The sequence below is a fragment of the Xyrauchen texanus genome, chromosome 6 (assembly GCF_025860055.1).
Source record: "Xyrauchen texanus isolate HMW12.3.18 chromosome 6, RBS_HiC_50CHRs, whole genome shotgun sequence".
In the NCBI taxonomy this organism is placed as follows: domain Eukaryota; kingdom Metazoa; phylum Chordata; class Actinopteri; order Cypriniformes; family Catostomidae; genus Xyrauchen; species Xyrauchen texanus.
The window spans coordinates 2675281-2689161 of record NC_068281.1 but is presented as its reverse complement, the minus strand read 5'-3'; the positions used below and the strand labels follow the sequence as shown (position 1 = coordinate 2689161).

Sequence of the window (13881 nt, the reverse complement as noted above, 5' to 3'; positions counted from 1 at the left end):
GTTAAATGAGTTTTTGTGAGGGTTTGGGGATATAATCTATAGTTCATACAGTATAAATATCATTATGTCAACGGAGAGTCCTCATAATGATAGCTGCACCAACATATGTGGGTGTGTGTGTGTGTGTGTGTGTGTGTGTGTGTGTGTGTGTGTGTGTGAGTGTGTGTGTGTGTGTGTGTGTGTGTGTGTGTGTGTGTGTATTTATCACTTTGTGGGTACCAAATGTCCCCATAAGGATAGTAAAACCCGAAATTTTTGACCTTGTGGGGACATTTTGTCGGTCCCCATGAGGAAAAACAGCTTATAAATCATACTAAATTATGTTTTTGAAAATGTAAAAATGCAGAATGTTTTCTGTGAGGGTTAGGTTTAGGGGTAGGGTTAGGTTTAGGGGATAGAATATAAAGTTTGTACAGTATAAAAACCATTATGTCTATGGAAAGTCCCCATAAAACATGGAAACACAACAAGTGTGTGTGTGTGTGTGTGTGTGTGTGTGTGTGTGTGTGTGTGTGTGTGTGTGTGTGTGTGTGTGTGTGTGCGTGTATTTATCACTTTGTGGGGACCAAATGTCCCCATAAGGATAGTAAAACCCGAAATTTTTGACCTTGTGGGGACATTTTGTTGGTCCCCATGAGGAAAACAGCTTATAAATCATACTAAATTATGTTTTATTGAAAATGTAAAAATGCAGAAAGTTTTCTGTGAGGGTTAGGTTTAGGGGTAGGGTTAGGTTTAGGGGATAGAATATAAAGTTTGTACAGTATAAAAACCATTATGTCTATGGAAAGTCCCCATAAAACATGGAAACACAACATGTGTGTGTGTGTGTGTGTGTGTGTGTGTGTGTGTGTGTGTGTGTGTGTGTGTGTGTGTGTGTGTGTGTGTGTGTGTGTGTGTGTGTGTGTGTGTGTGTGTGTGTGTGTGTGTGTGTGTGTGTGTGTGTGTATGTGTGTGTGTGCGTGTGTATGTGTGTGTAGGCGGTGTAGCGGCTAGCTGCTTCTGAACCTAGCGACCTGAGTTTGATTCCTGCTCATGGCCAACACCAGTGACGATTATCTGAACCGGTCTCGGGCCTCTCCTAGGTCGACTCATCCTAAAATGAGTACCTGGTGCGGTGTGTAAAACATCACCACTGGGGAGACAAAGGCGGTTGGGCGTGGTGCTGGCCACCCACCCCCTCGTGTACCGTTCTAGCCTTCTTAGGTGCTCGCTAACAACACTTGCCCCTGCAGTCTGTTAAGGCTAAATGGGGGAACTGTGTGTGTGTGTGTGTGTGTGTGTGTGTGTGTGTGTGTGTGTGTGTGTGTGTGTGAGTGTGTGAGTGTGTAAATTAGTTGTTTTGCTTTTTATATTTGTTTACATTTAGCAAAATAAATCAATAAAAAAGAATGCCAATAAAAGTCTGTTTCCTTTGTGACAACATGCCCCAAATAACAGCAATAAAATCATGCCCAAAAGCTTTTTCTTCGTCATTTATTAAATGAAAGATCTCTGTAGTGAAACTGCAGTTACAGATGTTAAAGATTACGGCTTTTACTAGTTTCATTTCAATTCCACAAGGGCATTTCCACAAGTAATGACGACATTTTCGATATCAAGCGTGAATGTTTTTAGTAGTTCAAATGTACTTTTATGTCTGATTTTCAATTGATTAAAAGTCAAATAGTCTCTGGACATCAGATTGCGTTTTGATACCGAAATCTAAGAATACTTAGATGATTTCAAGTCTGTAAATGTGGTTTTCTTGCATTTACGGATTTTAAAAATTAAGCAGATTTTGGATGTTTTTGAGAAATATTTACTGGAGTGAAAAGTGTGACAACTCGCCCCGGCCTCCCCTACTGTTGTGCTCGTCCTGCTCTGCAGGCTCTCTTTGATGTGTCTCTTTCTCCCATTCTGCATGTGATTACACAGTCGGCATCAATGAAGCCTCTTTTTCGGTACGTTTGGAAAAAAAAACAGCCGTTTGTCTTTTGGAAATGTGCTGTGAAGCTCTCGAGCAAATGGCTGTTTTCTCTGGATCTGTCGAGTAACACAAGCTGTAAGAACGAGCTCCAGAGTTTGAGTCCTCGGAAAGATTGAGATCTAAGTGTGAAAATAATTGAACAGCTGCATGAATTTGGGCTTTGGTATGTTAATTACTCCCATTTGGAATAAAAGGACATTCTTGTCCGAGTTTGTGTTTACACGCCTGCCAGTGAAAGAGCTGATTTTAAGATGGACTAATGAGAGTGGCTAAGGTGACAGAAATATACAGCTCCAGTTCTGTCCTCATTCGTGTTTGTCTTTCACTCGATCACTCACCTATACTTAAATATCCACATGTGTGCTTCATTTACAAGAATGTGCGCCAGACATTCTCGTTTAGTCTTTGGATTAAATGCTGAGTAGTTAAAAGTGAGTTCAGAGATTACAGACAAACTATGGCTATGTTTGAAATAAGCATACTACCATACTCTTACTGTTTCTGCAGTATGCTGTGCACTGTATGCACATTTTCTGGCTATGCACGGATTTAGGCTATGCGTGCCGATCAGTTTATGCTTAAAGGAATCCGTTTAAGGCGTTTACATGCTCAATGAGGGGGGTACAAGGGAAAGGAGGAGGCGAGACCTGGCTTAACAATATAAATAATATTTAAGTAAAAAGACACACACAAACACATACAGGGCAGCTGCCTGTAATACTCTTTCTTGAGCCGCTGTCTCCGGTCGCCTTTATCTCTAGCACGCCTCATCAGGCTGATTGGGGTCCGGGTGTCTGTCATGCCGCTCAGCCCCGCCCTCCTCCGCGCTATACTCCTCCCTGCATTGCCTCAGGCCGGGCAGCCCCTGGCATGACGTATACCCCCTTCCGGGGCGGGCCTTGCACACCGCCTGCCGGCAGGTGATCCCCACCTTCCTCAGAGGGAAGAGGGAAAGGCCAACATGGAGCAACAGGGTGAGAGAGAGAAGAAGCGCACTCACCGGTTGTCCGATGCACCATCGCGTGATCCCCGATCACTCCTCCACACTCTCAAGCAGCTGACAGCCGCTCCTTCGCTTTTTTGCCGGCACATGGGGACACTCCTCTGCCCCTGGAAATAACTCTATCACTCCAGGTGATCGAGGAGTCCCGTCCCTCCTCGCCTCACGGACGGCAGCTGTTCCCCGCATCCGGTCGGTCGGGCTACACTGTGACAGCTGTAGACTTTATAAACTAAATAAAAATGTACGCTTTTCACCTGTCAATCATTTTGCTCGTTCTCATAGTGTTGTACATGAAGTGGATCATTGAGGCTGTGATTCATAAAGTTTGTCAGTTGAGGGCGCTAATGTGCCACTGTTGAATTTGACAACGACAGGAACAAACAATGCTGATCTTTTGCCGGTTTTGGTCTCAAAATTATCTTTGGAGGGCGGGGTTTTGGAATGAGGGGGCGTGGCTAACGCAACGGCTCAGTCACGTGAAAGCACCTGTAACCTGCTTATGTCCTTACCCTGATAAAGGAACACAGTTTAATGTTTTTACCTGACCATGCACATTTTTCACTATTAATCCTAATTGTGCAAGATCGTCCATGAAGTGCTCATTGTTGCACAAGGACCTCATCATGTTGCATGTTTAATTTAGTGAGTAAAATACAGTTTTGCTTTTTGCAGTGTAATCAAATAATGTCAAAACAGAGATGTCTTTTAAAAAAAAGTGTAAACACTGCAAACACAGCTCTTTATATTGCCTTGTGAAAATAAGAGAAGTTTGTATTTGCGTTCACATCAGATTGGTTGTACGTGTTACTATCCTCAGCACTTTGAAGTGAAATTAGATTTGTAGTTTTTCGCCTCGTTGAGTCTTGAGGCTAATAATAGCCATGGTCACATTTCTGCTTTTTCTCTGATGAGAATTTGCGTAGAAGGGAACACCGTTGGCTGTTTCGACACACCATTCAGACATGCTTTGTATTTTCCCCTTTTGACATTAAATGAGTCAAATGTGATTCGTATCATGGTCTTAAAAATGTCAAATCTCAAGGCTCATGCCTAAATTTACATTTATGCATTTGCTTCCCCCCCGGAGCAACCTGGAGTTAAGTGTCTTACTCAAGGACGCTATGGTGGCGCTTGTGGGGATCGAACCAGCAACCTTCTGATTACCAGTTATGTGCTTTTGCCCACTGCGCGACCACCACTCCGTCTTTGCATCCCAAGGCGAAATAAGTTGATAGGTTTTAAGCCACTGCTGCTTACGAAATATCCAGATCTTGAATTGTATCATCAGACATCTTACTATGTCAACAAAGCATCATGAAAGCATGTGTTGTTTGTGCCTTTGGAGTCTCTTTGATGCAGGGCCGGCCCTGGCCAATTTGCTGCCCAAGGCAAGATTTCACCTGGTGCCCCTGGAATCACAGACAATTCCACCACTGATCATTGTGTTCATACACTCACACAGAAACAAACTGCGCAGCTTTGTCTTGTTTTTCTTTATTTTGAAAATATTTTAGAAACAAACACACACACACACACACACACACACACACAACTAAATTATAAATATAATATAAATAAATTTATATTATAAGATTATTGCGGAAAAAAATACAGAAACAAAAAGATACACAAAAAAATAAATAACTATACACAAACTGGAATGCAAAATGTAGCAAATGTTCTACAGCCTTACTCTCCTTGCCTTTCTAGCAGCAAAGTCATCTATGATATCATCATAAGACAGCTGTTGGGAGACCACATGATTTATGCTAATGACTGAAAGTCCACTGAGACGTTCTTGAGCCATTGTAGATCTCAGGTAGTTTTTAATCAGTTTGAGCTTCCTTTCAGCAGCAGCGACGGTAACAGGTAGAGTGGCAGAGATTCTCAGAGCGACCCACATATTGGGGTAAATTTCCGTCAGCTTCTTCTTGTGCAGGAAAGTCAGGAGCTCAATGTTTGTCATGTTTTTTGATGGCAGATGTGGAAAGTTTTGCACTTCCAATACAAGTTCCCTGCCATCAATATCTGTCTGTCCATCATGACAGCTGTGCTCAGGGTCTGACAGTGCTCTACCAACTCTTCTTTGGACATGTTGGGGAAGTTGAGGAGCACTCCAAATTTAACAACAATAATATCTTAATAAAAACCTAAAGTAATATTGACAAACTATATATCATTTGAAACCTCATGTTTGTTTTCATGCCAAGAGTTCAAAAGATAACACCAATTCAATTTTATGAGGAAAAAAAGGTCTGAAAATGTTTTAAATATAAAGAAAGATATTATGGATTCTCGATTTGTGATGTTTTTGCGAGCTATAACGCACATATGTGCTCTTTTTATGCATTTATTAGAGGTTGAATTCAAATCAAATACTAAATACTACAATTAAACACACAAACAGCAAGAATAATGACATCTGGTATTCATGCACAAAACTGTATTGAGCACTTCTCTAGCATACATACAGTAGTTATATTTTCCAAAAATTAATTTTGAAAGTGTTTGTTTTCCAGTAACAGTTAGATGGTAGCAATGTCCTACTAACTACACATGACTAATTTAGCCAATTCAAATAAAAATACCATAAAATAGTGCACAAGTTCATTTAACTGTCATGATAAGCTATTTCAAATTAGCAAACGTTACTAGCATCGATCGTCGTACTAACTGCTAACTTATGCATAATGCAACATAGATAAACAGATACATCACATTCATTACCTCTATCTTTATCCCGTTTTTCTTCCTCTTCTCTTCTTTTTTTTCTTCCCTGGGCACCAGAGGGCTTCGGTCTTTTGACATAATGATAATTTATCTGTGAATTCGGCCATCCGTCACAATATCAAACAGGTAATGGATGTCTTTAAGTGCAGCAAGGCGGGGGTGGGGGGCGTTGGGGGATTGATACGTCACTCGGACCGGGGTGGATCGGAAAGCAATGTAGTTATGTTTTTGTGGGATGATCGCTTTTTTATATATATATATATATTATTATTTTTTTTTAATCTGTAGTATTAAAGTTGTATTGTTAAAAAAAAAAAACTCGCTCAGGCGCCCCAAGGGGTGGGCAGCGCCCCTAGCATTTGCCTATTCCGCCTATGCCACGGGCCGGCCCTGCTTTGATGCCCGTGTCTCTTGAGTTTGGGATCTTCATCATCGAGTCGAGCACCCCTCCGTTCAGACTAAATTCTCTCTCTGTAATTATGTAAATGTTGTGTTTGTATTTATAGACAGAAACCACAGGCTTCTGGCCTCAACCTGATGCAGCTGGAAAGCATCTTGGTCTATAATATAAACTATAATACCGACTCCATAAGATGGAGTGGGGGGGGGGGTTTAGGAATAGCACTCGTGTGCCTTCGACTTAACCAACCAAGTCAAAGTCGCCAAAACGGCTCGAATTTCTGGGGACATTTTTTTTTATTCAATTCAAAGACGCCCATAAAAAGAGACTAGCTTTAATGGATTGAGCTTTAATGTGTAATAGGATGTCCCAGTAGCTCATCCAGTGGAGCATGGCACTGGCAATGCCAATCTCATGGGTTTGATTCTCAAGGAATGCGGATATAGTGATTCAAAGGGTCCCGGTTCCTTGTCTACATAAGCGGTTGCTTTCAACGTCATTGTTTAGAAATCGTGTTTGATAGTTGAACTGCTGGTGAACAAATACTTAACTCAACGTCCAGCAGAGAACGCTTCACCAATCAGAGAACCGCGGACTCCCATGATGCACTAGTCTATGAATGACGCAATCTAGACCGTTTCAAACTTCTTCTTAGCGGGTAATGCAATGTTTAAGAGATTACATCTGTATAAATGGTCAAAAAAACATGGCGGTGCTACACAGAGTCGAGATGACCGTTTTTCATAGACAGTGGCTCACCTGAGTGTGTAGCGATGGTACGAGGTTAGTTACGCTAAGTTGAGCCTGAAATTCATTTTTACACCACGTAACACTAAAATGGTCGTTCTCCTGTGCATCGCTCGTTTTGGCAGTTTTTATGTGGCATCTTGAGGCCGGAAATAGAAAACAGGCAATTAGAATCATCATGGCGCCACCCAGTGGTTGGTCAGGAAAACTGTGGATACTCATAATCATCAACCTAAAATCAATAGTTGTATATATTCCCATCGTTTTTTAATTCGATTACATTATTCACAATGCTTCATGGGATTGTAGTTTGTAGTGCTTATTTGCTTTAATCACAGGCTGATCCCACAAAAGCTCAATGGGGTTTAGATCCGTAACACTCTTTTCCAATTATCTGTTGTCCAATGTCTGTGTTTCTTTGCCCACTCGAACCTTTTCTTTTTTCTTTTCTGTTTCAAAAGTGTCTTTCTTTGCAGTTCTTCCCATAAGTCCTCCTGATTCTTCTCTTTACTGTTGTACATGAAACTGGTGTTTAGCGGGTAGAATTCAATGAAGCTGTCAGCGGAGGACATGTGAGGCGTCTATTTCTCAAACTAGAGACTCTGATGTTCTTATCCTCTTGTTTAGTTGCACATCTGGTCTTCCACATCTCTTTCTGTCCTTGTTAGAGACAGTTGTGCTTTATCTTTGAAGACTGTAGTGACACCTTTATATGAAATCTTCAGTTTTGTGGCAATTTCAAGCATTGTATCGCCTTCATTCCTCAAAACAATGATTGACTGATGAGTTTCTAGAGAAAGCTGTTTTTGCCATTTTTGACCTAATATTGACCTGAAGACATGCCAGTCTATTGCGTACTGTGGCAACTCAAAAACAATGTTAAGCTTCATTTAATGAACCAAACAGCTTTCTACTGAGTTTGATATAATGGCGAGTGATCATGATTACTCAAGGATAAGGTGTTGGATTGACGCTGCTGTCTAGATTTGATCAAAAATGACTTTTTTCAAATAGTGATGGTGCTGTTTCACATCAGTAATGTCCTGACTAAACTTTGATTAGTTGAAAGCCACTTTGGTGAATTAAAGGGCACCTATTATGCCCCTTTTCACAAGATGTATTTTAAATCGTTGGTGTCCCCAGAATGTGTCTGAAGTTTCAGCTCAAAATACCCCACGGATCATTTATTATACCATGTTGAAAATGGCAATTTTTGGATGTGTGTGTCTTTAAATGCAAATGAGCTGCTGCTCCCCGCCCCCGTATCCAGAATGGGGCGGAGTTTTGACATCTTTGGATAACTAGACATCATAAGCAACATGACTGACAGTGAAAATAATGTTCAGCCCGATATGTTTAAAGAGTCAGACACTGATGAGGGGGAGACTCCATCAGGAATATCAACTTTGAGAATGAACCAGGAAGTTTCCGAATGTTTATTTGATAATTTGATATTTATTTGGTGTAGAGTTTTTTTAAGCAGTTTTGCAACAATGGATGAGCAACACGCACACACAAATACTGTTACAACGTTCGCTATTCGCTATAACGAAACAACACACAAACAAACATGTCCGCGGCAGTGTCCGTCAACAGTTGTGGGCGGGGCCTGTACAAAGTGATGTCAGAGTTGGGTAGTAGTTTAACAAAAGTAGCGATGCTAACTTCATGTTTCAGTAGCTTGACATACACTCAGCTATTTTCACAATAGTGGCACTTTTACAGTAACGAGCTGTAATACAAATGAACCGATTAAAATAAACGATTCACTTTTATTTTGAGCGTTGGTAACTCTGATTCATTTTAGTGAGTCAGTTCATTCGGATGGTTCATGTGATTGAACTAGTTCACATAATTGATTCACTGATTCACCATGTGCAGCCTTAAAGGAACTTTGCTTTCTTTCTTTTTTTTTTAAGCGTTTTTCGTTATTTGCAGCTGTTTATCGCTACATTTTGATTCGGTGAAAATTTTTCATCGAATTAATGACATGGTGTCCCGATTAATTAATAGCAATTAATCGCATATACGAATATTTGCTGAGAAAGGCCCTCATATAACAATAATTCAAATGGTGAGGAGCTCGGAGTAGAGCCGCTGCTCCTTTGCGTTGAAAGGAGCCAGTTGAGGTGGTTTGGGCATCTGGTAAGGATGCCCCCTGGACGCCTCCCTAGGGAGGTGTTTGAGGCACGTCCAGCTGGGAGGAGGCCTCGGGGAAGACGCAGGATTAGGTGGAGAGATTACATCTCCACACTGGCCTGGGAACGCCTCGGGGTCCCCCAGTCAGAGCTGGTTAATGTGGCTCGGGATAGGGAAGTTTGGGGCCACCTGCTGGAGCAGCTGCCCTCGCGACCCGACTTCGAATAAGCGGTTGAAGATGGATGGATGGACATTATTTTAAATAAAATGAAATCCCACTGAATTAACGCGTTAAATCAACAGCCCTAATTTTTATTAAAGTATATCAAGTAGAAATTTAACTTCAATTTAATTTTGTCACCATATTTGTTCAACCCTCACAAAAAATAACCTAGTAGCCCAATATTGTCGAAACCATGACTGTAGTAACTATGGTCAATTTGGAGGTTGCTCTGGTTTTACTGCAAATGTTATGGTTTAAATTTTGTCACTGTAGAAAAACCATGTTTAATTTTCACAAGGGAACCCTAATTAAATATATCACTATTAGGTGATCATATTGAATAATTGAATCCAATAGCATCATTTGATTGCTTCATATATAGGTTTAATGCAGCTTGCTACCTTTTGTTAGTAGCTTGTAGTGTAGCTTACCTTTTTAGTGGCTTGACTGTAGTTTAACTAGAAGTAGCTTAAAGCCGAAACAGCGCACCATGTTCTGAAATATGCGTTGGATAAGTGTCTGGCCTATAGATTAATGCAGATATAAGAGCATTTTTACAAAGGACACATACAACTCCATGATTACATTCAAACTTAGTTTAATATTTACAATAAATACAATACTTGCAATATAAAACGAATGTACATACTCATAAAAAGCCAGGGCCTCAAGCCCTAGTGCATACTGTGCTAGTGTACAATGGGGGCACAGACCACTTAATGTGCCTTCATTAACAAAACGTTTGGGAAAGAAATGCTGCTTGCAATACAAAATCAAGTGCATCAACATGGACAAACCAAACACAGTTGAACACGGTTCTGATTGTGGCACGACCGCAAGGCAGTTTCCAGAGGGAAAAAAAAAAACAAAAACATTGTCATCATCGCATTTTCCCCACTCACAAATCAGAAGACTTGGAGAGGTGCTAGTCATCAGGCCTTTTGCACCAATCAGGCAGTGTGGGTGAATCTCACGCAACCGGTCATGAATATCTCCATGTCACATTCACCCCCCAATCAAATCGTCCCGGATATGTTTTCGGTGAGATTGACCCTTATATGTGTCATTGAAAGGCACTTTTAAACATAAATACAGTCTCCACATTCGACACAGATTCAGGACCAGCCCTTAAGTATGCTGCCCCCTGAAAACACTCTTAAAATGGCATTTTATTAAAGAGCTCTGCGCAATCCATGTAGTACCAGCTACTTTGTTACAAAAGGATCATAATATATATTTCTATATCGACCAATGTCATTTGGTGTTGTACAAAGTCTTTAAATAAGGCAGTTATGTGGTTGTGGATCCAGTCCTTACAGGTGCCTCTTCATATGCAGCGCCAGGTGATCCGACCTGGAGAAGGCGCGCTCGCACATGTGGCACTGGAACGGTCTGTGTCCGGTGTGTTTGCGGAAATGACGCGTCAGCTCGTCGGAACGTGCGAACTTCCATCCGCATCCTTCCCAGTTGCAGTGGTAAGGCTTCTCACCTGATGAATCAAAGCGAAAAGATGTTGTTTTAATCACTGATGCACATTTTGCGCACAAGAAACTCTTTGGCAATATTAAGTACAACTTTTACGCATGATTATTAAGCATCTTTTACGCATGCAATTTGGTTCTTTTAAAATGTTATCTTAAAAGACAAGTCACATTTGTTTGGTAACGTGCTAGGAACGTTTTGACCAATGGATCCTAAACGTTTTGTTTATGTTTGGGAACTTGCGCGCTTACGCGCTGTGGCCAAATGATGTCTTAAACGATGCGTCATTTACGCATGACAATTGGTTATTCGTAGTCGTTTTTAAAAGTTTTAAAACACACATAGAGATTAAATAGAAGTATTTAGAGTTAAAATAGCTCTTACCGGTGTGGGTTCGGTGATGCGCTTTCAGGTGCGAGCTCTTGGTGTAGGTCTTGCTGCAGCCAGCGAACGTGCAGGTGTGCGTCGCCGTGCGCTTCCTTTGCCAGGTGCGTCTTCCTCGCTTGGGTTTAGACTCTATTAGTTCCAGAGGGGAAGACGGGGGAGTTAGAAGCGCCCTTTGCATGTTAGGTTGCATCGCCATGGCGTCCTCGTACATGCCGTACTGGTGCTGCGCAGTGTAGGGCAGCTGCATTTGCGGGTATGCTGGCGGTGAGTGATGGTAACCCTGCGGGAACACGGTGTGACGCAGCAGGGTCGGACACCTGGAGCTGCCATGGTCGTCTGGACTCAACGGAGGCGTCATATTCCCTGTCGCCTGCGGCGACACGGCGGGTCTGGGCTGCTCAAAAGACATCATGCACGAAATGTTGCCCTCTTGCTTGATTTTTTGGCAACTTTGGGGCACCATGCCCATCACGGGTCCGTAACCGTCCATGGGAGGCTCGACTTTGATATCAACAAAGTCCTGTCTAGAGAAACCCGTCGAGTTGATGATGAATCTGCCTTGAATGTCATAAGAATTGTCCACCTCGGATCTCAGAAGCTCTGCCATGAGGCTGCTGGTGTACTGTGGCGGCGGCGCGCACTGCTCTGATGATGGATACGCGGGGTAGAGGGCGCAAGGTTCCGCAGGCGAGACGTACTCGGCACCTGCTTCGAGAGGTCCGGTGGTGTTGGCCAGGATAAACTCCAGATCCAAAAACGTACTCAAATCCTCGTCATCTTTACGGGCACGACATGTGTCCATGATGTGTGCCACGTTGAGCGGAGCGCAGCTGGCACTCAGTGGTTTCTCCACCTCGCTTTTCCACCTCTGAAAAAAAGAATCGAGGGTATTTAGAGTAAGAAAAACAGCTATTGTTTGGTACTTTTGCAATACTGATACTGGAGTCATTTTTGTGCTTTCGACTGTTGCGATTTGTAGTGATTTTCACCATAACGCTTCAGACCAACTAATGAGACTATCACAGCTAGAATATGGTCATGCATTGCAAAGTATTGCCTTGTTTTCCAGAAACAATATCTAGAACAAGATGCATTTACCCGATAAGCAAAACTGCTTAAAATAACATGTTTTCAGAGAATATACCCTGAAAATAAGTGCATGCACGTGCATTATTTCCCCACTCGTGTATGCGTAAAACCTGCAAGTTCCACTACTTAGTAGGTAAATGCATCTTTTTTTATATATCTATATTTACCCAATGTCTCACCCTAACAAGGTCATAAAAGTGTCCGATACTTACATCTTCCCAAAGTTTTTCTTTCTGGTTCGCGAATGTTGAAATCGAAGGTAAAATGGTCCCATATAAGGCCATTTCCAAATGTGTCAAAGTGTCCAAAATGTTGCTTTTCACTTGCTCCGTTGAACTTGCTCCGGGAGAGATGTCAAAAGTCGGTGCGCCTTTCCGTCGAGTGAACTTCCAGAGTCATGAACGGAGTTTGGATAGCAGGAGTGGCACCTCCTACCTAATAAATATTATCCCTGGACCAATTGTGCGAGCCTGAGGAAACGGCGCTTAGAGTTCCCAAATATAGAAGGTATATAAAGCACCGTGTGGCGTGCGCTTTCTCCACCAGTCTACACTGTCTTCGTGTCGCTCTTGAGCTCTTGTATGTTAAAGGAGTGGAGGGCCCCGCCCCCTGTGGAGGTGCGGCCCAGAGGAGGCGTGTCACATCAGGCACTATCATCTGTGGAGTACACGTTCAAAACGTACCAAGGCGTTGAAACAAAAGCTCGAATTGATGCACTCCAAGTCTCAAATCAGCCTACATGCGCCGATGCGTAATTTAGATGTCTCCAAATGTATGCGCTTTCCAATAAAAGCAAGTCATTAAACAATAAGGTTACATTTAGGCTTAGAAGTTGCATTCTGGTGTAGTCATTTTCTGTACGATAGATTACTAGGTGATCCAAGAGTGAAAATCGTGTACACAGATGTCATAAATATATAGGTCTATATAAAGACTTGTATTTGAGATCTGAGGTCACACACACACGTATGTAATTGCATTCGAAATAGAAACCCACTATCAAACCAAGTGGCATGTGTTTTTAAAGAAAGATACCAAGCACAATTTGCAAGCAAAACGTTTCCCACAAAGACGTTTTTTAGGGGTTTAAATGATAAATCAAGAAATGTACTGATCAAAATTAACATAATGTGCTGAGCTCATCTGCGGTTATTCTGCTTGGACACCTGTGTGAACTTGACTTTACGCATCTGTGCATCACCAAGACGCCAAAAGTCACTGAGCAAACATGGCTCAGCACAGGTGTTGTTTAATGCAGTGACGTTCAGATATTCTTAATGCGCTGTAAGTGTCCTCGCGCGTCTGGAAACACAGTGAGCACAGAGATGTGTGTGCAAGAAAACTCTGAGAATGACAGTTTCTACTGTAGTAACGGGTTTCAATGAGACTTGTCAGATGTTATCCCCTGAACGCATTTACAGCGCGATTAATGTGAAAGCGTGGAGACATTAGCGGTCGCTCAAAGGCGCATTATCATGATGATTGTGCGCGCGCAGCGGGTTTGTCTAAACGCGGACAGCAGGCAGGCGCCAGTCTCACCTGATCTGCGCTCTCGCCTCTTAGATGTTCGCGTTATTTTCCCCCTCGTTCAGGTGTAAATTGAGGGGGATTAAATGGCTGGAATGCTGATGATTGGTGAGAATTATTGGCTTTGCTTTACTGGCCATTTAGCTAATAATGTCCCGGGGACGCGGCTCGTCACTTTGGAGAGG

The 13881-nt window shown here is 42.2% G+C and overlaps 1 protein-coding gene across 1 annotated transcript; it reads right to left on the bottom strand.

Moving 5' to 3' along the window:
• Positions 1 to 9806: 9806 nt before the first annotated feature.
• On the bottom strand, positions 9807 to 12709 carry LOC127645801 (Krueppel-like factor 2). Its single transcript, XM_052129479.1, has 3 exons — positions 12382 to 12709; positions 11078 to 11948; positions 9807 to 10700 (listed from the first exon to the last, which is right to left on the bottom strand). The coding sequence occupies exons 1-3, from the start codon at positions 12451 to 12453 to the stop codon at positions 10525 to 10527; spliced, it is 1119 nt and encodes a 372-aa protein (XP_051985439.1). The 5' UTR covers positions 12454 to 12709; the 3' UTR covers positions 9807 to 10524.
• Between the last annotated feature and the right edge of the window lie 1172 nt (positions 12710 to 13881).

Coding starts and splice junctions, on each gene's coding strand:
- LOC127645801 (XM_052129479.1), bottom strand. CDS start 12,453: ATGGCCTTATATGGGACCATTTTACCTTCGATTTCAACATTCGCGAAC. Junction 11,949..12,381: donor AAGAAAAACTTTGGGAAGAT/GTAAGTATCGGA, acceptor TCTTTTTTTCAG/AGGTGGAAAAGCGAGGTGGA. Junction 10,701..11,077: donor GCATCACCGAACCCACACCG/GTAAGAGCTATT, acceptor TTGATTCATCAG/GTGAGAAGCCTTACCACTGC.